At 37.1% G+C, this 25345-nt stretch overlaps 1 protein-coding gene across 1 annotated transcript in view; it reads right to left on the minus strand.

The window, feature by feature from the left end:
* Positions 1–3752: 3752 nt before the first annotated feature.
* Positions 3753–25345, minus strand: part of cntn2 (contactin 2) — an 84429-nt gene continuing 62836 nt past the window's right edge. Inside the window, exons 10-23 of the mRNA XM_059328419.1 lie at positions 24780–24909; positions 23754–23904; positions 20755–20882; positions 19550–19725; positions 17853–17973; positions 16274–16432; positions 15589–15738; positions 15224–15294; positions 14635–14869; positions 13409–13524; positions 11746–11932; positions 9798–9910; positions 8166–8334; positions 3753–5139 (exon numbers count right to left, since the gene is read on the minus strand). Of these exons, the coding sequence (XP_059184402.1) occupies positions 5030–5139; positions 8166–8334; positions 9798–9910; positions 11746–11932; positions 13409–13524; positions 14635–14869; positions 15224–15294; positions 15589–15738; positions 16274–16432; positions 17853–17973; positions 19550–19725; positions 20755–20882; positions 23754–23904; positions 24780–24909 (2016 nt within the window). The 3' untranslated portion in view covers positions 3753–5029. The remainder of the gene's footprint in view (positions 5140–8165; positions 8335–9797; positions 9911–11745; positions 11933–13408; positions 13525–14634; positions 14870–15223; positions 15295–15588; positions 15739–16273; positions 16433–17852; positions 17974–19549; positions 19726–20754; positions 20883–23753; positions 23905–24779; positions 24910–25345) is intronic.

Consider the following 25345-nt stretch of genomic DNA (forward strand, 5'->3'; position numbering starts at 1 on the left):
TTATATAATGTATAGCACAGGATGCTGTTTCATATTTTTATATCAAGAATGGTCAAATAAAATCAATCAATCAATCAATCAAACAAACATGACTGTGAATGATTTAAGAACACGTTATCAAATACAATCCCAATGTGTTTATTTGAAATCATATTTACAAGTAGCACCCCCGTCCCTCCCTTACATTTCCATTTAATCACAATTTTGAAAAGGCCCACAGGCGATATTATCCAGTGCATTCAGCCAGGCTATATGAAACACTGACTCGCCGTTATCACCTGAAGGGAATGATGAGACCAGTCAGTCTGCCAGGACATTCAGTGACTTGGAACCCAGACATGGTGAAATAACGGTATGGCTCTTCAATGAACACTAAGACATTAAGAAACATTTTGTACAGAGTAAAACAGAAAACCAGATCATTCAACAGATTTAAAAACATTTCCAACTTCTGGACAGGTGCAGAGATGAAGCGTGTGAGGTTTGGCATTTCTGAGTGAAAAACAGTGATGGTGAGTTAAATATAGGTTTTGTGGCTGATAACAAACCCAAAACAGGCATTTAGACCATTTAGACCAGACCTGTTGAAAGGACTGTAGGGCCCAAAGGTGGACCATGATGACCAGATATCAGTACATTTGAATATTGGTCGTACCCATATTTGAGTCCCAGTATTTACTAATCAAAGTTCATTAAGCAGCAATAATTACTGTCTACAGCTAATAGCTTACAAAGTGATATTCAGGATGTACATTTTTGTCATCTGTGATATTTTTTCTTTCCAGTGTTAATTATATTTCCTAGTTTGCCTAATACACTGGTTTTGCTGCATCCAAACTAATGTAAATTAAATTATATGAACAGAGCAAGTATAAAGCATTTTCCTGACAAAACCAAAAGCATCAATCAAATAGTCGATCTTTCAACCATAAAAAAGTATAAAATATAATACTGAAGTAACACAAAAAGGTTTGGGTTGTCCAAAAACATTTAAGCTTGTGAGTTCCTTTGGATCTCCTATGCAGTGTTAATGGGTAACAGAAAACCGTCCAATCCAACACACACGGCTGTTCACACAATGATGGCACACAATTTTTGCACAAATGTATGAAAAACACATCCATGCACCAAACAAACTGGTGACTTTGTACCTTCAAGATAAATTGAGGAGTTTCTTCTGTAATTAAACAGTCCATGGTGCTTTGGCTTTAGAGCAGTTGACTTGAAACACTAAGTAGCTTTTTCCAGAGCTTTTAAATTCACTGTTTCCTCAGTCGATTGACTAAACTACATGCCCTGAGGAAAACTATGAGGTGTGTCCGAAAGCTAGTAAGTGGGCCTTGAGTCAGACAACTGTTTCTAGGGTCAAGAATGAACTTTCATGTTGTTCTTTCTGAAATAGACTCAGACTCAGACATGGTTACTATAGAGCAGGGATGGGCAACTTAAATGCTGAAACTGCAATTTTAAATATATTAACAGTGCAGTAACTTAACATATCTCATGCTCAAATGCATGTTTAACCCTTAATAGGGCACTCATTGAAATACTTGCAAATTCCAAATTTCAACCCTAGAGAATATTGGAGGATATTACATACAGCCAGAATGTGGAATGTGTAAAAAACATACGGACCCAGGGGAGGGGGGTAATATTTTGAGAAAAAAGTTTACAAGATTAAAGTGGCAAATCTACGAGAAAGCATAAAAAGAAGCAGATTTATGAGATTTAAAGTGGTGAATCTGCGAGAAAAAAGTAGTTTTTTTCCCACTTAAATATGTGACTTTTTTCGCGCAGATTTGCCACTTTAAATCTCTTAAATCTGTGACTTTATTTCTTGTAGATTTACCACTTAAATCTAGTAAATTTGCAACTTTTTTCTCAAAATATTACCCAAAATCTGTTTGGTTCTACGACCTCACAGAGAGACATGGGGACCTCATTTTGGATATCCGCTGAAGTTACCAAATAAGGTTCTTTGCCCGATAAAGGGTTAACAGTATAAATAGGAATACAAAAGGTTTGAAGCAAATAAAAAAATAACCACTTACTGTGATTTCTTTTTTTTTTCAGTGCAACAACAGCAGACCAACATTAATTGCAAGAAGTAATTTTGTGCATTTTTACACAGCACTTTTAAGATTTCATGCTCAAATGCATGTAGTTGTACTGAGGACCACTTCAAGTGAGGGTGAGGGCCGTATGCGGCCCCCAGGCCTCCAGTTGCCCATCCCTGCTATAGAGCATAAAATGATAACTGAATCAAAAGTAGACTGGCCTGTTTTTGTCGGCAGGTCCAGAAAACCCAAACCATATAATCCAATTGTTACTGACTCTTAGACAACAATCAGAAGCCAAAGCCTCAGTTACATTTGAAACTTTTGAGTATTAAAGTGTTAGCAGCACACACCTTGGACAGTTCTGAGCAAATCAACCAAAAAATAAATTAAGGCAACAACAAAGGACAGAAATTGTTACCACTTGTCTGTCTTTGACATGCTGACTAGAGCTGACAGGATAACTGTGGTTTACTGCAACAATGAGTGTCAGACAGAATGTGCATGCTATCGAGGTCACATCCTTCCTGTAAACTGCAGTGAACCAGACATGTTACTTAAGAGCTGATAGGTGCTGACAGGATTATTATGAGAATGATATATGACACTGTTAACTGTCCTCTCTGATAACTTTGGTAACCAAACCCTTTCATCTCCCCGGGATTTTAACATCAACCTACCAGCAGAGAAGCAGCTGGAATAAACCCAATAAACACTAAACAGAAACATTTTAACATTGTTTTAAAATTATTTAAACAATGCAGGCACAACAAATGTAAACAGAATTAAAAACTCCCTTCAGCCATCCAATTTTACTTCCCCCAAAATTAGAAAATGTAAACATTCACTTGGACCAGTGACATATCTCTGTAGCTTGCTATAAATACAGCTGAGACAAAAACACAAACAAGCATACAGACATTAGCAGGAGCTGCAAATCAACAATAAAAAAGGTCCACAGTGCTTCAATGAGTGACTCTTATTGTGTGTTCACACTGTGAGCAACAAGACCAGCAAGTCATAACATGTGAAAGTAATTCAGCTTTTCAGGAGACTTGTGGGAAAAAAAGACCTGACACAATGGCATGTGTTATTTTACGATGCTATGTTTTGATGCATGCCCAGTATGGCTTGCATCTTGCTAGATTGTTGTGTTAACTGAGTGGATGGACCAAAAAGATCCTCAGTCAAACAGCATCAGGAGCAAAAGGTCCCTGAATATTAAATCTTTAAGAGCAGGGATGGGCAACTTAAATGCTGGAGGGGGCCACATTTTTAATCGACACTACCACAGGGCCACATATAGGACCGTGCACTTAACCAGATATGAGGAAACTGCAATTTTAAATATGTTTACAGTGCAGTAACTTAACATATCTCATGCTCAAATGCATGTTTAACCCTTAATAGGGCACTCATTGAAATACTTGCAAGTTCCAAATTTCAACCCTAGAGAATATTGGAGAATATTACATACAGCCAGAATGTGTAAAAAAAAAACATACCGACCCGGGGGAGGGGGGGTAATATTTTGAGAAAAAGGTTTACAAGATTAAAGTGGCAAATCTACGAGAAAAAAATGCGCAGATTTATGAGATTTAAAGTGGTGAATCTGCAATAACAAAGTTGCTATTTTTCCCACTTTTTTCTCGTAAATCTGTGACTTTTTTCGCGCAGATTTGCCACTTTAAATCTCTTAAGTCTGTGACTTTTTTTCTTATAGATTTACCACTTTAATCTTGTAAATTTGCAACTTTTTTCTGGAAATATGACCCAAAATCCATGTGGTTCTACGACCTCACAGAGAGACATGGGGACCTCATTTTGGATATCTGCTGAAGTTACCAAATATAGTTCTTCGCCTGATAAAGGGTTAACAGTATAAATAGGAATACAAAAGGTTTGAAGCAAATAAAAAATAACCACTTACTACCAGATATGATGAAACTGCAATTTTAAATATGTTTACTGTGCAGTAACTTAACATATTTCATGCTCAAATGCATGTATGACAGAATACAAAAGGTTTGAAGCAAATAAAAAATAACCACTTACAGTAGACCAACATTAATTGCAAGAAGTAATTTTGTGCATTTTTACACAACACTTTTAACATTTCTTGCTCAAATGCATATAGTTGTAATGAGGGCCACATCAAGTGAGGGTGCGGGCCGTATGCAGCCCCCAGGCCTCCAGTTGCCCATCCCTGTCTTAGAGACTGAACAAGGGCTGATATTGGTTCATTGTACTGTACTGAACTAGTTTTTGCCTTTTGGGGATGGGGATGTGTAAACACTGCTGTTATGCAGGTCTTTGTAGCCAACGAATTTTAATGTAGAAACTTTCCAAGACACATTATTGTTGTCCTGGACAATTTGGTGTTTTTGGCAGTGTCAAAGGAAGCTTTTCCAAGAGATGTGTTAGGAATGTGGGGAACAGTGATTATACAATTATCACAGTACATACCAAGCAGTAAAAAATGCATGAGGCGCTGTTTTTACAGAATTTAGAGACTTATCAGTCGAGTTGCTCTCAGAGTGAATGTCAGACTGTACTGTATGTACACAAGTTATACACATCATTGATTCTATGAATAATTTACACCTGAAGTCTGTGTCTCGCCAGCTACAGTTTGGAGAACACGTGTATGAGAGGTGTCAGCCACAAATGTGATGGTCCCCATAAGGCATGGTTTTACTGACACTGGTACACAAATACACAACCAGACAGGACTGCCCTGCTCCCCCAACCCTTTCAACCCATCCAGGATTTTGTTTAAAAAAGACACTCTTTGTTTTTATTATCTAAAAAAATGAAAACTGAAACCCCTCTTCTTCCAACAACCATTCAATCCCTTCAGTGTTATGACCTTCCCCTACCACAGAACCCCCCTGACCCAAAAGACAGACTGAGACACAGAACAGCTTTAGTTTGAAGCCATTAAAGCAAAAAGGTCCACAGACTGTCTGAGATCACAGGCCTGACAATGACACAAGACTGAGCAGAACCAATCCAGTGAGGAGGTGAAGAGAGTGGCTGGACAGTGTGGAGGCGGCATTGTTCTGCACCATCATGCCAGTTCCTGTGTGACAGACACAAAGAGACAGTGTGTTATAAGGCACTTTAACAAGTGTACACTGTAAAAATGTCCCGTTTTGTTTTTTACAGAAAAAAACTGGCAGCTGTGGTTACCAGAATATTTCTGTAAAAATACAGTACATATGTCAACATCTTTACAGAACAACATGTCAATTTTACATCCTAAAACTGTAGTAATTTAAAAAAAAAACATTTTAAAGTTGAAGATTATACCGTCCTTTACTGCTAATTTAACAGGATACTGCTTTATACTAATTATTTATGCAAAATTTACATGCAGATTTAGCTTATTGTGCATTGAATACCAGTAAATTAACATTAAGTTATTATTTATTGTAAACTGAATACCAGTAAAATTTACAAGTTTTTCTGTAAAGTTGTTTACATTTGTACTGTATCTTTTGCAGAATTATTCTGGTAACCACAGCTGCCATTTTTCTCTCTGTAAAAGCAACGGAATTTTTTTTACAGTGTACAGTCACTGAATGTAACAAATGTTTCCCACCATGAAGGTCTGCACGATCACTAAATGTGCACATGCATGTGCATGAATCACAGTGACAAGCACATGGCTATTCTAGATCCACTGCACGCAGCCCACACAGGTTCTACAGCGTGTAAAACAAGGTTATAATAGTTTTGGATTTTTCATTAGTTTTTTGTTTACAAATTCATAATAACAATAATTGTTTTTTTATTTTTTGGAAAATGCTTAGTTTTAGTTTAGTTTTTATTAGTTTTAGTGTTAGTTTCAGGTTTTTTGTAATGTCGTATTTGTTGGGTGCAGATTCTTTGCCTTATCCATCCCAGTACCAATAAGTTTGTTAAGTCATAAAACCAAATAGATGAAATAGATTTCATATCAACCAAAAAGGTTTATGTTTAAAAAAGTTGACAAAGATTAAAACGAAGGACATTTTCACTATAATTTTAGTTAGTTTTAGTTCGTTTTGTAACCACAAAATACAGTTTCAGTTAGTTATCGTTTTTTATTTCAGTCAACAAAATGTTTTTTCATTTCTAGTTTTCGCTACTTCGTAGTATTCGTTAACTATAATAACCTTGGTGTGAAATCCTGCATTGCACCCTCAGTTTATTATCAAAAGCTGCAGGATTGCAGGCCACCGAGGCCTTGTGCAGTCACACACTTCACACTACTCATGCAACGGGATCCAAAACTGCCAAGTAGCAAAAGGTGGTATTAAATGTCTGGATGCATAGTTCTACATTTTAAATCAAAATTATTTTGTTCAACATTTTAGTTTTTGTATGGCTGCTTGTGATTGGAACACATTTGAAGACTTTGAGAAATATTAATAGTTTCCTACAGAACACTTTGTATTATTTAATAATAATTTGATCCTTTTGACCTTCCCTTTGTGACCAAAAGATCTTAGATGTCTAACCATATCCACTCTCACATTGTTTTAGATACTGCTGACATGTTTACGATCAACATAATAGATATCCTTATGTTCCTATCTCTAAGATAACATGTCCTTGGATAAATAATACAGTAGACTTCAGTTTCGGGAGAGGTTATTTCCTCTTAAAGCACCACCTCTAACCTCTAACTAAAGGTCTCATTAGATGTCATCCCATCATAGAGTTGTGACTATACTCATAAATTAAAACCTATTAAACGTTACATAATCATGACAGACTTTTACATTCCAATGTGCAGATTATAAAGACATAGAGAAATGTAATTCCTGTTGTTTTGATCAAGGGTCATATGGTAGAAAAAAATCATATTGAACATGTTGAAATCCATGTGAAGTCATATGTAAAGCTGTATGCACAGATTTCCAAACAGTGCATGTTTGCCCCTTCCTGCTCTCTGTGATCACACTGTGCTTTAATCCAGCCAAATTCACAATATTTTGACCTCATTTACATATTCTTCTGTTTCTGATGGTGACCAATGAATATTATGTTGACCAGCAGTCACCAAGCTGCTGTGCTGCACGTGAAATCATTATTTTATGAACATGACATCATCAACTAAATCACAAGTATATGTTTTTGTAAATGTTTGTGTTTGGCCACAGGATGCCCCTGTGATAAGTGATTTACCTGTGCTGCCCACTCATAGTGTCCAGTGTGAGTCATAATCGGGCCAGGGATCTTGTCTTATAAATCTCATTTTGTCAATAGTACTGGAATAATTGGAATATGCATCACATTTTGGAGCTTCAACACTGAACAATTTCTGCTGGATTTGGTTATTTCAACATTTCAGCAGTCATATCAGAATAGTATCTGAAGTATGTTGAATCTTAAGAAAATCTACAATTTTCCTCAGATGGGTATTGGTACATCGCATCATATGAAAAGCATGGTTGTGTTGGATCAAAATTGTTCTGTCAGCGTTTCTTCAATTCCTCAGTTCATTAAGCATCGGAATTACCCTTTTCTATTATTAATGATTATTTCATCCTGCTGATAACTCTTAAACATCACTGTCACTCAACATTCTGTGCAGTTCAAGTCAGGTTCAAATGGCTTTATCGGCATAACACTTTAGATAACAATATTGATAACGCATTAAAAAACAACAGTATCAATCAATATTATACAACATCAATAATGGTTAACAGATTATATCACACTGTGTGTGTGTGTGTGTGTGTGTGTGTGTGTGTGTGTGTGTGTGTGTGTGTCAATGTCATCATAGTTTTGGATTTTTCATTAGTTTTAGTTTTGATTTTGTTGTCAATTTTTGTTTTCAAATTCAGTTAGTTTTAATTAGTTTTTAGAGTGAGTTTGCTAGTTTTAATTTGTTTTTATTTTTTGGAAAATGCTTAGTTTTAGTTTAGTTTTTATTAGTTTTAGGTTTTTTGTAATGGGGTATTTGTTGCATGCGCAATCGAGTTCAGTTAACGAAAATGTTTTTTAATTCTAGTTTTCGTTATTTCGTTAGGTTTCTTTAACTATAATAACCTTGGTGTGTGTGTGTGTGTGTGTGTGTGTGTGTGTGTGTGTGTGTGTGTGTGTCAAGTTTCTCACCTGAGTCTCGGGACACAATGATCTCATGTGCTGGCCCATCCCCGCCCTCTCCCCAGGACCGGATCTCTAACACAATGTAACCATTATCTTTTGGCAGCGGCAGGGTCACTGACGTCTTTGTGCTGTCCAGAACCTTCAGAGCTGTCTGACCCTCGTGTTTGTACAGAACCTGAAACACACAACAGGTCTGAAGTTTAGTCATTAAAGGCATTTTAAACGTTAGCATCAGTTCATAAAACATCCGACTCTGAACACACACACTGTTGCTGACATTGGCTTTTAGTGATTTTTATACAATGTCATTGCGTCATAGGACCATTGTTACAGTGGTTATCTTTTAATGGGCATGTATTCCTAATGCATAAACTAATACAACAGATCTTTGATGTTGTTATACAGCCTTTTTATTGTTTCTCATATCTAACACAGCAAAGAGATTACACGTATCATGATCCAACATATGAAAAGTGAAACATAGGCCAGCACTACTTGCACTCATGTAGAACCTGATAATGTAATAACTTCCTGATAATGTAATAAAGTGCATTTCCCAATAATGTAATACACTTTTTTACCAATAATTCAATAAAGTATAATATTAATGGGAAGTTTTTGATCAAATCAAAGATGGCGGAAAACCCCATTGAGGATGCATTGAGCTCGGATTGGCCCAAGGGTTCCAGTGATACATCCTTTGTGAAAAACGGATGAACGGGTCAGAAGTTAATAAACATTCAACTTTGACCTGTTAGTGGCGCTAGAGCTCTTGAGCTAGAGTTGTCTACACAGTATCACCACTTGAACCCAAGTAATGGGTGGTCTGCTGTTAAATTATTACAATATTGGGGAATTATTACATTATCAGGACTTGTGAAATGAAGGCTAACCTGATAATGTAATAACCTCCCATTAATGTTATACTTTATTACATTATTGGTAAAAAGTGTATTACATTATTGGGAAATGCACTTTATTACATTATCGGGAAGTTATTACATTATCAGGTTTTATTACATTTTCAATGGACTCAAGTGCAGATTTTTACTACATTATTTATAATGTATATTTATACATTATGCTGCTTTTGAACTTGTTGGTAACAATCTGGATGGTCCTTCTCCTCTTTCACCTGGAGGACACTACGTCCATGATAAACAGTTAGAAATGTGGACTCTTCAGACCACTTTGTGTCAGTCCATCTCAGATGAGCTCGGCCAGAGAAGTCAGACGTGTTTCTAGATGTTTGTAGATGAAGAACTGTGTTTCCCAACAACAGTGTTTAGAGCCCATGTAGGAATGTCCTCTATGTGATCATGATTAGAGTGAGTCCTAATAGACCGAATTATTAAACATTCAAGGTGTGCAGTTATGCCAGAATTTCTTGGTATTGACTACTTGTGCTGTATTGCACCACAATTTTATTAGGTGAAGACCTGTTTATTTTCAGTCTCAAGTCACATTTCAGAGACATCAAGCCTCACTTATGCCTCTCAAGTCTCAGATCTTTATTTCTGTCACCACAGTCTGAGCCGAGGTTAAGGGTCATTGCTTTTAGTCAACAATTATGTAAAGTCTGCCACATTACATGCAGACAAACTCAAATGCACGCACTTTAAGTCAGACAACACTCACTTTGTAGCCCAGTATAGCTGACTCGTTGTGCATGGCCTTCACATGGTCCCACCTCACCGTCACCCATGAGCCATCAGTCTTCCATGACACGTTGCCTGGACGACGATTAGGAGCTGTAATGGAAATGCATGTTAAAAGTGAAAAATGGAGGAAAATAAAGAAAATCAGATTGTCTGGAAATGGTCAAAAGAGTATCGGAAAAAAGTAAAGAAAATGAATAATGAATGATAAACATAGAACGTTTTTCCTTTAAAGCTTTCTCACCTTGTACCTGGGAGAGAAAAAAATTAGGGGATGTCCCCCTCTGCTTTTGACTTTTCTATTTCAGATCTGTCTCTTTATGTGTGAATACATAAAGTGTAGCACACACTTAAAAGAAGTATCATTTCATCTCTTAGGGTATCACTTTGGTATTTACCTGAAATGTACTGTTTTATGCATTTATATTTCATGTATATGAACAGTATGTCAATTTACTGTTTGCGTGTGTCTACATTTATTGATAGATGTCTGATGTAAGGGATTTGAGCAGGCTAATATAAATGGACATATGTTCTAAGATACAATTTATTTAAAGTTAAAAAATCCATAAAGACACAAATATTACAATAATTAAGTATAGAGATAAGTTGGGCATGTTGTGTTCATGCTGACGTGGCTTCAGGCAGAAGAGTCAATGCTCAGTGAAAGATCATGTCTAATCCTCCAGTTGTATATGTTTACAGCCAAAGGCCTAAGAAGTGCTACCTACTCCCCATCCTGAGTCCTGACAAAACCCACTGGGTGCTACAGGAGAAGGATAATTCATTTCTGCCAGGAGGAGAGGTGGAGAAGGAGACTACACGGGTCATTTAACCTCCATGTATCAGTCATAGGATCATATAGACAGGCCTGAGGAGATGACTGGGAGTGTTGGTGCAACTTTATCTGTTGATATGGAAGTTAGACAATGACCAATCTGTCAAAAACCAGTAAGTATAACAGGATAGTTAATGTCACATATTATATAATACCAATCCACTGACAAAAGAGTCTGAAGTGTTGTAAGTGGATTAAGCCTCTTAAAAAAATTGAGCTTTAGAATTGAAATGATTTAAGCTTTAGAGCAGCTTGCTCCTTACAGGCAAGGCTACTCACTAGGACAAACAGACAATCTCACTCAGAACACTCAGATCTCTTCACTGGCTCCCCGTTGCATACAGGATCCAGCACGATCTAACTGCATATGTAACTGAACTACTTCACCCATATCCCTCTGCTCGCTCCCTCCCATAAAACACCTTCAATTTACTGTCTGTCCTACCACCCGCCTTAAGACTCTGGGGTGATGGAGCCTTTGAATCAATAGCTCCCAAACTCTGGAACGCTCTGCCTGCACCCTTACGGTCTGTGGTATCTGTGGATTCTTTTAAGTGTCAACTTAAGACATGTGTTTAGACAGGCATTTAGTTGACTATATGTACCTGGTCAACTAGACATCCATGCTTTAACTATATTTTCTTGATGTATTGTGTTTTTCTGTGCTTGCCTGTATGTCGTTTTATACCCTTGTAAAGCACTTTGTGGTTTTCTTTTCCTGTGAGAAGTGCTTTATAAATAAAACTGACTGACTGATTGACTGACTAACTGACTGACTTACTTACTTACTTACTTACTTTAACTCCACCAGTGGCTGCTACTTCGAAGAGCTCCAAGAGCTGTTCCTAAACTGTGCTTTCACACCTATGACTTGGTTCATTTGCTCTACACTGAGGAAATAATTATACTACACAATTCAATAACAGATATTTCATTTTTTAGACTCTCTCATTGTTGCTGGAACCAGATTTCCATTCAAAAGAAAAAAGACTTATCTGTCCCCCTAAAGACGGACATGCAGATTTGTTTTTGTCTTATTAAGCAGTTTCCACATATGTGATTTATGCATGTGTGAGTGCTGCAGCCATACGTGGTTTCCTGGTGGTGACGGTGGTGCGTGGTGAGGACGGCCCAGTGCCGGCACTATTGTATGCCAGAACTGCAACATGGTATCTAGTGCTGGGTCTAAGTCCCGACACTCTGGCTGTTGTTTCCAGTCCTGCTGTCCGCACTCGATCTGCTGCCGCTTCTCGTTCATGCTGTCGCCAGTACCGGATCTGTAGGCACACATGATGGCAAAAACACATTTACAAACCGAACATTGCAGTGCCAGTTTAACCCTCTGGAGTCACCAAAAGCGCCAAAGCTTCATCACATTCAGACGTAAAAACAAAGACCTACTGTAAATTTACCTCTAAAGTTCTGGCTGTAAACTCCATGAGGCCAGTTTGAGTTTGATGATGATATACAAAGTAAAACTGGAGACAAGCTCAAATATATTTTGTATAAAATTATACAACTAGATGTAACCCTATTTGCAACCTTTGTTCACATTTACAACATTTCACACATTTTATGTTGGACTAAAGGACTAAAAAAGACACAAAATGACTAAAAAAAGACACAAAATGACAAAAAAAGACACAAAACGACAAAAAAGACACACAATTACTAAAAAAAGACAAAAAAAGACACAAAATTACTAAAAAAAGACACAAAATGACAAAAAAAAAAAGACCAAAAGACACAAAATGAAAAGTTGGATGACAGGATCACAAACTATCACAAGATCACATTATGTTCTTTGTTTCTTTTTAGTTCAAAATGTTGTTCCAGTAAGTCAGAATAAAAAATATATATATTATTAGGTCATATAGGTGAGGTTTTGCTGGAAAAAAATACCAACATGGCATTTAAACATTTTTTTAAGTGTTGTATACAGGCAGGATGAAAAGGATTCAGAAATGGACAAAATAGCCCAAAAAGACTCCATAGAGTCAAGTATGGTGTTAAAATGAAAGACTCACAATCACAGCAGTAGATGCACTTATAATATCAATATTTGCATTCTGTGTGTCTGTCAACTGATTAAAACTGATTATCTAAACTTTACCAACAAGCACTAAACATGTTGTTTATTCTGATATCAGCCATCTTTGTACTAATAAAGTGATACATTTGTTATGATCTTGGCCATTAAAGTTATTACAGTTGATAAGTGAGCTTGAACTATGGCAGCTTGTATAATTTAATAAACTGATTAAACAGTCTATGAGGCCAAAGTCTGAGATTGTTTTTCCTTTTTCTCAAAGAAAAACACTTTAGCTCCAGGTTAAACAGTTAGTATTCCCGACCCGCTTGCAGGCTTTAACTGTTTAAACTTCAATTAAAAACAGAGACTGGTCCAGCTGAAGGCCATATAAATATATAATATAAATCTGTTTTCACAATAAAAAGGAGCAAAATGTCCCTGATTATTTAGTATAACTTTCTAAATTTTCTCTTATCCTGTTACTTGAATGTCAAATATTCACGACAAGGAAAACATAATTCAGTAACTTTTATTTCTTGCTTTGTGGCATACGGATTCAGCATTTTTTTGGGGATTCAGTATTTTGTGAAACACTTTGGGTTTGTAAATGATGAAGACAGATTATTTTCAGTTCCTTTGAATTTGACTGTATCCGTTTTTATCTGGCATATTTGACGGTCAGTTATATTCTGATGTGTTTTACATTCATGCAGCCCATTACCTCATATCCTCTGAGGATCGCGTTGGGGGTGAACTGCACAACGGGCTCCCAGGAAACCTGGATGTCAAAGGCCGTCAGCGCCGTGGCATTGATGTTTGATGGTCCCACAACTGGCTCTGTGAGGAGTCAGTGAGAGGTCAGGAGATCTGAAATTTACCTTCAACCCCCTTCAAGGAACATATAAAGCTAAATATCACAGAGTAACTGAAAAACAACAAAAAAACAAACTGCTTGGCAGTAATGCAAATAATCGGTAGATGTTCTTTCAATGTTCTTTGCTGCTAACAGCTGACCATCATTCATTTATCAACCACATAAAATAACTTTAGGTAAACACAATAATCTTAGAAGTTCAAAATAATGGCAATGATAATAATCATTGTAAACATTGCCATTATAATACCAATAGTGGTGCAGCAGTAGACACAACATTGCACTATACTGCCCTACAAAGTCTAACTGCAGTAACTACATTTTTGGTCAAAATTGAGTTTTAACTAAAAATGAACTCCTTGATGTCTGTTTTATCTTGTGACAAAGTTTTAGATTTCAATGCTTTATTTCAGATAAATAATTATATAAAAATCACAAAATTCAACTCAAAACCAAGCAGTAATTGCACTTACCACAGTCTGCTTTGATACTAATTTGAATAGAAATAATAAACATAAAAATGATAGGAATTATACGTTTATTTGAAAGGGAAATTATTATCCAGATAGTGATGAAGTAAGAATATGAGATAAAATTATATTAAGACTAAAATGTAACATTTCCTCATAATATTAAGTCTGATGTGCATATTAAAATATGCACATCTTGTTGTTAAACACTTTTCAATACACTTATAACAAAATCAATTTGAAAATGTTTGAAAACTAAATATAAAAGCTGAAAGAAGACAACAACATTGTGGTTACTGCACTCTGTTTATCATTACTATTAGAACCTTTAACAGCAAAAACCAGAGTGCAACTACGTTTTTGGGGTCAAAGGTCAAATAAATCATCATGATTTTTGAGCATAAAAATGACATCATTAATACATGTAGAAATAAGTGTCATATCACTTTTCTACATATAACCAATTTGGTTGGTCAGTTAAAACACATTCAAAAAACTTTAAAGTAGTTTTTAAGCAGTTTTTTAAGTTACTGCAATTAGACTTTGTAGGGCAGAATAGACCTTTGTTAGAATGGGGGGTGCTTCATTGAGGCGTAAACTCACCTTCCTCTGCGGAGAAGACCACAGCGATCTGGCTGAATGGACCTTCTCCTCTGCGATTATAAGCTTTGATCTTCACCTCAAAGGGGCTGTATGGCATCAGGCTGTCATTGTAGTAAACGTATCGGGATGACTCCACGTGAGGAATTCGCACCATTGCCCAAGATTGTGTGTCTTTCCTTCTGAATTCCAGGATGTAACCAAACCCATCACCATTCTGATACTCTCTGGCCATTGGCTGCAAAGTTCAACAGGAAGTTAAGATGTTTGGAGACTTTCAACATTCAATTTTACTGGCGGCGTGTTGAGAAGTTTTAAAGAGATTCTTATTTGCCAAGGAGGGAGGGTCTATTGAAAGATGCTATCAAGTTGCATATTGGGGATTTTGATCCGGTCAGGATACTCTCTGCTGCTTCAAGTTTGGCCATTATTTTTATTAATTTGTAAGGAAGCCCATATAAATGTGAAGTCTTCAGAAATCAGATCATGGAATAGTCCTCACATTGTTGTTAAAACTGTATGATGCTGCAGCACTGTACACTACACATGTAGCGTACAAATAAACACAAACTATTCTTAGTCAATAACTTACCGTCCAGGTAACAATGAGTTCATTTCGATCTCCTCCTCCTCCTCCAAGACCACTGGGGGCCACTGTGGGAGCTGAGGGCCAAGTATAAACACAGTAGGACATACATTAAATAATCCACATCATGGAAAATGGGCCTGCACTTATATTGCGCTTTTCTAGTCACTATTACGACCACAAAGCGTTTTTACCCTACACAGAGTTTTCACGGTGGTGAAGTTTTTACTTGATCTTCCGCTGATAAATAAATTCTTGTGTTTATGTTGACTGAAGAAAGCCACAGTACAACTGCTAACGGTGAAGTCCATGGCAGACTGATTAAATGTAAAATGAGTGGCAGGGGTACCGGCTGGCCTGTGGCCCCTCACCTGCTTGCTGTGTGCGGATGGTGTGTGAGGGCATGCTGGGCTCTCCACTGCCCAGGATGTTGCTGGCAATGACCTGGAACTCATAATCCATCCAAGGCATCAGTCCCATCACACGCGCTGACTCTGCATTCCCCTCGATATTCACAGGGTCTGGTGTGCAGTGAGGATATGTGAGGCATCAATATTTGATCTATGTTTTATTCCTTATTGATTAAGTCTACAAAATATATATATTTTAAGTTATTTAACTTTATTTATTAAAAGATTGTTTTACTTCCACACTGCAAAAAAGGTGTGTGTATGAACAAGATAAAATACTAAATCTGAGGGAAATGATCTTGCTGCATGGACAGATAATTTCACTTGACAAGATTTCTTAAATTAAGATTATTAAATCTAGAAATAAGCATGTTGAACAATTAAAATAAGAAAGTAACTCTTTAAACAAGAAAAACTATGTAACACTTAACACAACAAGTTTTTTTTTTATCTTGGTAAGAAACAAATAATTGTCAGTGCACTCTGCTCGGGCCAGTTCATCGCTGCTTGCAGCTTTAATTTATCTTGTTTTAAGCGTACAACATGCTTATTTCTAAATTTAATCATCTTAATTTAAGAAATCTTGGCAAGTGAAATTATCTGTCCATGCAGCAAGATCATTTCCAATTTTGCAGTGCACACTCACCTGTCCTCATCTTCTTCCACTCTGATGAGAGCGATGATCGGCCCATGATGATATATTTGCCGATGGGACTGTGGTTATCATAGCCGCGACTCCACCTGAGCTCCACCGATGCCTCAGCAACATTCTTCACCAGTAAACCTCCGGGAGGTCCTGGGGGGCCTGGATACGACACAGAAATGATACCGTTTGACTGAGTAAATGACATGATCTTTGTGTATCTTAGGTACAGGAGTTTGATGGGAACTCTAAAATGGAACTCTAAGATGGGAACAGTAAAAACATTACTCCATTCAGAGTTCACACTGGATAGACTGCAAATACAGCTGTTTCACACAGACAATTATTAATTATAAGTATTTATATTTAGCGATACATTTCCTACATTCTAACAGAAATGTTACCAATGACACTTTTTACTTGATAACTTTTATCTCACAGCTGTACAGTAAGCTCATGAAATATGTGAGATGTGTCCTGACACCTATCTGTGCACCTAGTAAGAGTTTTAAAGTAAAAGCAAACGACTGAAGCTGCAACAATGACTGTATTTTGAAGTCTGGGTCTGTTCGGGTCTGTTTGGGTATGGGTCTGTTCGGGTCTGTTTGGGTCTGGGTCTGGGTCTGGGTCTGTTTGGATCTGGGTCTGTTTGGGTCTGGGTCTGGGTCATGGTCTGTTTGGGTCTGTTTGGGTCTGGGTCTGGGTCTGGGTCTGTTTGGGTCTGGGTCTGGGTCTGTCTGGGTTTGGGTCTGTTTGTGTCTGTCTGTGTTTGTGTGTCAGTGATGTATTGAAACTGTATATGAAGAAGTCAGGTGTAACACCACATGGATCACCTTTAACATTAAAACTGCTGACACTACAAAAGAAAGTACCAGAGAAAGTACTTTTCTGTTGTCCTGACCACGCTTCTTTTACTTGAGTAAATGATTTGGTTGCTCTTCTTTTTACAGTATGTTATCTGCAGCACCTGTGTACCTCACTCCACCACTTTACAACAGAGTCACATGTTACACTGACTCCCTCCTGAACCCTCACGGTTCCCCCCACTTTACTGCCCTGCCCCGATAAGCCATTGCATCTGATGTGACCACAGTGTTATCAAACACTTTTAAATACACTTACATGAAAATTAATTTGAAAATGTTTATTCACTGAAAACAAAATATAAAAGAAGACAACAACATTATAGATACTGCACTCTGTTTTTGCATTACCATTAGACCCTTTTACAGCATAACCAGAGTGCAGTAACTACATTTTCTACACTTCTACACAACTACATTTTTCCTTTCAAAGGTCAAATAAATCATCATGATTTTTGAGCATAAAAATTACATCATCAATACATGTAGAAACAAGTGTCATATTATTTATCTACCCATAACCAATTTGGCTTGCCAGTTAAAAAACATTAAAAAAAAATTTAAAGCAGTTTTTCTCAGTTTTACCCCTCGCATAGTTACTGCAGTTAGACTTTGTATGGCAGTATACTATATTCAAATGGTATTGTGTGACTGTATTCAGTGTTCCTGTAATAGTAAATGCAGTGGTCTTGAGAAAACAACACAAGAAGCAGACTTACCTCGGACCACTAGTTTGGCTGAAGCTGAAGCGCTGTCCACCACAGTCTGAGCTGTACATGTGTACATCCCTGCCTGACTCAGCTGAGTATTTACAATCAACAGGTCACCAATGTTTTCCTTCTGAAAGGGCACAGACAGCAACGGAGACAACAAAGCAGATGAGTTCAACACTACTGTATGTTAGTGAGTCTCGTATGACAGATGGATGAAAATACACCGAACAAAAGCTGCATGCTGCAGCAGAACATTATAGTAAGACTTATCTTCTTAATTTGGCTTTTACTTGAAGCATTTTTCTTCTGCTCATGCATCTTAGTGTTATAACATCTTCTCTTTTATTTATTTATTTATTTATGTATTTGCTACTATTATTTAGTCTAGTTTTTATATATATATATATATATAATCATGCTCTAATTCTTTTTTGTTTTTATCATTTTATCCAGCTTTTTTTTACTTTCTTAATTATGATAATTTAGTTTTATTTTTTATTTTATTTTATCTTACCTTACTTTATTTTTTATTTATTTTATCTAATTAATTTCTCACCTGCATCCAATGTTTCCTCACTGATCCATGTTTTGTTATTATTATTATTACTTCTATTATTATTATTACTTTCTCCTTTTTATGTAAAAAAATTGTGCTATCTCTCCTGTATGAAAAGTGCTATACAAATAAAGACTGATTGATTGATAGTATATAATCAGAACTCACTGAGGTTAAGCCTACAGGAGCTCATTGCATAGTACTGACAGCACTGCTTTGGTCTTTTAATGAGATTTGTTGACATTAGGAAAAATATAGACTATCTTTATGTCACTATGTTATAAAGGGTGTTTCAATCACTCAGCTTTAAACACCCTACATAAACCAATAGGACACATCTTTGTAATGTTCTGAATACAATTATTCAAATCAGAAAAGTGATTTGTATAATCCATCTCTAAACTGCAAAAAAGGGGTGTCTAAAAACAAGATAAAACATCTAACACTTCTAAATCTAAAGTGTTTTTTTATCTTGGTAAGAAACAAATAATTTGCAGTGCACTGTGCTCGGGCCAGTTCACCGCTGCTTGTAGCTTTAATTTATCTTGTTTTAAGAGTTAATTTCTTATTTTAAGCGTTCAACATGCTTATTTCTAGATCTAATAATCTTAATTTAAGAAATCTTGTCAAGTGAAATTATCTGTCCATGCAGCGAGACCATTTCCCTCAGATTTAGTGTTTTTATCTTGTTTTTAGACACCCCTTTTTTGCAGTGTCGGGAAAACTGTAGGGGAAAGAGTTAAAGGCCACTGGAAATGGAAAATCACACACAAAAAAACTGTATTTATCCTCTTCAGTTAAGACAGAAAGAGAACCTTTGATCAAAGAGGCAAAATGTTTTTTGCAGTCTTCCTGACAATGACAGCACCAACACTAACAGCCTCAAAGCTCAGGGGGATGCTGCGAATGGTGATCCTATTTGTTGTTGGATGTTTTGAAGCCTGAATGAAAAATTGAGAGACCATCGCAGCCTCAATGATGCCCCTCTTTCCCCACAATGCCTCACAAAACCACCAAATCAGCCAGCCAGTATTCTATCCAACACACAGCAATGTTGAATGCAGTAGAACTGTTCAGCAGGGCTTCAGGTCCTACACACAAAGTTTCATCCAACCACCTTCTCTCCAGCATGCATCACAGGACTCACCCCTTCCACCCGGTGGTACGGCCCGGCAGAGTCCTCCAGGTCCAGCAGGACCCCGCTGAGGGCCCAGGTGAAGGTCAGGTCCATGGTGGGGTCGTGGGAGGCGTGACACTGCAGGGTCACATTCTCCCCTTGATTAATGTCAGCGTTGGAGGGAGCCAGTGTGATCTTAGTGGCATCTGCATGGATGGAAACAAAAAAGAATAAAGAATATAATCAAGATTGAAACTATCGTCAGGGGTGTGAGTTTTATAGGCTGTATGAGAACCATGACTTGGAATAATTGGCCTGCGACAATAGAGAGAATGCACAGTGATCCAAAAAAAAAAAAATCCACAGTGAACAGTTCTGTGAATATCATGCAATTAATCTTCTTTCCATATTTATCTGGTATTTGGTCTCGTTGTCTAACACTTTATTCTGAAAACTGAAAACCGCAAGTCGACACAACAAATAACATTTTCGGCGCAACACAATTTAATTATTACACGTTGTGTGTTGATGTAAAGTTAATACTTCATCTCCTCTCTGCTGGTAAGAGTTTTATACTGAAAAAAGTGATAAAGAATGACAGTCAACTGTTTCTCCTTCATGTCAGATCGCTCTGAGCAGTTTCAATGAATTAACCATAAATATCACAATACGGGTCACTACATTGACCACTGAGAAGAGAATGACAGCTCACTGGACCTCAGTCAAACTTCCGGGTCACGTAAACCTGACCAATTAAATATTAAAATCAAATTCAGTCCTGGTGCACATTTTTTCCATTTCATATTTTTGACCTTAGCCTAATATTGAAACATAAAAAAACAAGCATTTTTTTCTTTTTTTGTGTCATAATAAAAAACAAATAACAAAATAACCAGTCAATTTTTCATTATTAGATTTTTGATTGCCAATTGAAAATGAAAAGAACGAATGATACACGGATTAAATACATATACCATTATGTGTTTTTACCATTAGGACTTCGATTTAGGGTAAAAGACATTACACTGCAAAAAAAATGACCAAGCATCTGTGATGCAATAGCCTACATTCTGAAGGCAGAAGACACATCTTTAATCAAAGTTGAGGAAGCCTGGGTGGAGCGGGCACAGCTCTCTCACACATTTCAAGCTTTAGTTTGTTGCTTGGTCGCAGTTTTCAGGTCACAATGCTTTTTTTCTAGCTGGTTTGCCTTAGTGTGCATGTGTATGATGTACCTCTGACAGACACATGTCCAGTGCTGTTGGCTTTGCCCAAGTAGTTTTCAGCAAAGCAGGTGTATTTGCCTTCATCTGCCCTGCTGATGTTGTGGATCCACAAGATTCCATCTGGTGTTACTGTGACTCTGAGGAGACAGAGCATAAAGAAGGTGTAGAGCACCCACAGCTGGCTGACTACAGTACTGCTACCAACTCACCGCATGCATGGAGATGGATAAAATATTAGAAACGACACTCATGTAATCCAAAAGGACATCACAAACAGTTTCTTCATATGCAAGCACAGAACTTCAAACTGCTGTTGTACAAGTAAAATGGTTTTGCTGTAAATATTCTTTAAAGGAAATTTCTGTTTATGTGCAACTTCTGTCTTAGTTTTCCTACAATAGCTATCATTCGTATTATTTAATTCTCCAAACTAACTGATGTCTGAAGTCACTCACAGCGTTAAGAGCACTCAGAGAAACCGTGTGAGTGATCACAGTAAACTGTCATTTTTATACCAATTCTTTGGACATGTTTAAATAAAAAAAAAAAATCAGTTATTACCCAAACTTGTTGTTGTAATGTCCTCGTAAAGCTACTTACTCAGTAACCTTTGACCTGCATTACTGTACTCACATGGAATACTTATATTAGTATGTGAATGCAGACTTTGTGCAATTGATGTTTGGTATCAGTCGTCTCTCTGCATCTTACACTTAAAGGAGCATTGAGGTTTCAAATTGCAACCATCTAAATGCTCCTCCACTCGCCCCTTTATTTCCACATGTGTCAGAGAAAGGCCCTCCCTAGAGCCAGTGTTTAGTTTGTTCATTCTGGACTAGGGCTGGGTGATATATATCGATATATTTTTTAATGTGATATGGAATTAGACCATATTACATATATCGATATAGTTCAATTGTTTTTCTTTCTTTCAATATAAATGCCCTTACTAGGGTTTGTCACATTTAGTTATTTTGTAATGTTTGTTATTCTTTTCTCATATAAATATATTTATTTCAGAAAAAAGATTCACCTATTTTATTTCATAGGCTATTTTTATTTAAGATACTTTTTTATTTGAATGTGCACTTTATGGAGCTTTGATTTTCTTTTTTTTTTAAAAAGGTTGTTATACAGTATTTAGGTTCAATTGAATAAAAGGTTTCAATAAAACTAATTGTGATATGTGATATTTGGCTTTGACTGAACATTTGCTCTCACTTAGCGAAAAAAATATCGGGATATATATCGTATATCGTTATTCAGCCTAAATATATTGGGATATGACTTTTGGTCTATGTTGCCCAGCCCTACTCTGGGCTACTGTAGAAAAGTGAAACACTTTCTCCTAATAAATCCTGCTATAGTATCCTACACACTGGTCCTTTCACTTTGTATCAAGAGAGACTGTGGAGTGATGATATCAAACCAACTATGGCAGACCGATGCCGGCCATAGCAGAAGTCTAGCAGCTTACAGAGAGTGGAGTATGTTACATGTACAGACAGGTGATGAATAAAATTGTAAAAATCTGAATAAATGAGCATTGAAACAGAACAGATGCAGATGCCTTCACACAGTGCAGGAGGGCTCACTGAATGATCTGAGTATAAAAATGGTGTGAAACAGAAAAGCTTTGATCACAAGATCAAGATGTTTACAGAAAATACTTGATCCACAAAAAAAAAAAAAGAGAAAAAGCAACGGAGTGTTTCACAGCGCAGCTATCAATTAAAATGTAGCTTACTGTGTCACTTTCAGCTTCACTGCCAAATAATTGGCTTAGATATCAGCCCAACTCTGTTGTTTTGGTTGTAAAGCTGTGTCCCCACATCCCAGCATTGCCTTTGGTGAGTAAATCATCAGGACAGCTAGGGATTATGGCAAGACTAAGGTTGGCTGAACACACTATAAAAACAGCCTGCGGTTGAATTAGGCTGAGGCTAACTGGCAGACATATCTCACTTTAGAAATTAGTATTAGTTACAATGCATTGGCATGGAGCCCTAGTCCATTAGGTGCTGTCAACCACACACGCTAATGATTTAAACTACATGGGTAACTGGGTAAATTGCCTCTAAAATTCATCTGAAACATAGGATGTCAAACAACAGACATCTAGTTGATGGTTTGCTGACCACCTGGCATACAAACAATGATGAATTCACCGGTAGATCAACATTAATGAGGTGGACAAAGGAGTGAAAAAGGAATGAACGACTTTGACTCTGCTGTGTTCTCCCCAAACGTTCATGTTTTTTCCTCTGAATAACATCAACACCCAGGTGGTATAGACTTCTCATGCAGCTACAACGGAATCTGATGAAATGAACAGTAATAATAGATCTTGATATACACTACCAAAAGGTTGGAAGCAAGAAAAAAAATGTACAAAAAAAGATCATAGTTTCATTGCTTTACTTTGCTAGCTAGTAGTAAGTAAGGACGTTGTTGTATATGAGTTATGATCTTAATATGCCTTACTTTGTATGGACACCATCTGCAGACCTTTGACGTGACTGGTTGCTCCTTTGACATTGCATTTGACATTACAATCTACCAATCCTCATCCAAAAGGAGCCACCAGTCACGTCAAAGGTCTGGAGAAGGTGGCTATTTGCTGTTTCGATGGTTTCATTCACCGCTATGTAGAGACTTACAAAGTCCATACAAAGTAAAGCATATTAAGATCATAACTCATATACAACAACTACCTTACTTACTACTAATAAGCAATAATTCTGAGGTTATTAAGGGAAAAGTCTTAGTTAATGTCTTACTGGTTGTATAATAAGGCCATGCAGAATAAGGCATTAATAACTACTTAATAATGACTAATTAAGAGCCAATATGTTACTTATTTGCATGCTAATAAGCAACTAATTAATGTTGAATATGTGTTCCCTAATCTAAAGTGTTACTCAATGGCAGACTTACTGTATTTCTTTATGAAGGTTTATAAAAGAAAATCACTGTACTGTATTAAAGTGAGGTTGACGCAGCTTTACCTGCTGCTGTTGGTGAGCAGCTCTGTGCCACGGCTCCAGAACAGGCTGGGCTTTGGGGCAGCTCGAGGACGACACTCGATCATCACCTGCCCCCCTCTGGCTGCTGGGATCAGCCTCCTCACTGGATTCAACCTAAAGTCTGGAGCCTGAACTGGAAGGGTAGGAGGCAGGATGGGGCCACAGTAAGAACACAAGGAGGTTGATGGTTGAGATGCAGAAAGGAACACATACAGAGAAAAGAAATAGGGAAAGACAGTCGGTAGTGAAGGGACCACCAAGCTCTGTGATCCATTTGCATTACTCACAGAGCCCACAAGGTGGCACTCTTTGTTCAACAAAGGGCTGAAAACACACTCAATTAGCATTACTAAAGCCTTTTTCAAGCCAAGACCGCCATCTAGTGAGGTCAAAAAATAAAGCAAATGGTTCATGAAGTTTGTTGTCCCTTCACTAACAGTCAGCTATTGACTTCAAGCAATAAACTGATACAGTGGAAATTTTGGACAGAACGGTTTGTTTCTTTTCTGATATAGGTCTGAAAGTTTTTTTAGGTTCAATATGATACCCATTGACAAAGTTTATGTGTGTGTGTGTGTGTGTGTTTGATTGTTTGTTTGTTTGTTTGTCGAGTTGTCTCATTTTGAACACACAAAGTCTGGCATGGGCTTAAAGGGTACCGAATGTACCCTTTAAGCCCATGCCAGACTTTGGACATATTCCTTTACAAAAAGTGGAATAAATTAATTCTCTAAGCTTCAAATGAGAGATTGCTTTATTTCATCTATAATGGTCTTGCTTAAATTGTGGCAGTATATATTACAATGTCAGCAAACAGCCTGAACCATTGCTAGCATAGACAACTATGTCACGGCAGGCGTACTGTTCAAGGCCTAAGGCTGCAAAATATCACATGTGAAGTTGTTTGGCTGAGTATTTCTGCACAAAACTGCACAATGCACCTGCCCCACCTCCCACTGCACTAGTTTTTTAAATGAGGGAAACTAAATACAGTACTCTTTGTACTACCTTGGACTCTGAGCTCAGCAGTGGAGTAGATGGTTCCATGTTTGTTCTCAGCCACACACTGGTACATCCCAGAATCCTCCAGGGCCAGGTTACTGATCTTAAGACGAGGCCCGTTCACCTCTAACCGGTCCTGGGGGGTCGGAGGGAAAGGTCATAGGAAAGTTAGAAAGAGGCACAAAAGGACGAGAGTGGGGGAAGAGTGAGCTGTGAAACAAAGCGTATGTGTATTATGCATCAAGGTTATTATAGTTAATGAAAACTAATGAAATAACGAGAGTTTTTAAAAAAACGATAACTAACTGTAACTGTATTTTGTGGTTACAAAACCAACTAAAACTAACTAAAATTATAGTGAAAATGTCCTTAGTTTTCGTCTTTGTCAACTTTTTTCATACGTAAACCTTTTTGGTTGATATGAAATATATTTAATCTATCTGGTTTTATGACTTAATAAACTTATTGGGGCTGAGATGGATCAGACAATGGAAATAAAGGCAACATTTATTGTGACCTTATTGAATCTGGCACCCAACAAATACCCCATTACAAAAAAACTAAAACTAACA

The sequence above is a fragment of the Centropristis striata genome, chromosome 3 (genome assembly GCF_030273125.1).
Source record: "Centropristis striata isolate RG_2023a ecotype Rhode Island chromosome 3, C.striata_1.0, whole genome shotgun sequence".
Classification (NCBI taxonomy): domain Eukaryota; kingdom Metazoa; phylum Chordata; class Actinopteri; order Perciformes; family Serranidae; genus Centropristis; species Centropristis striata.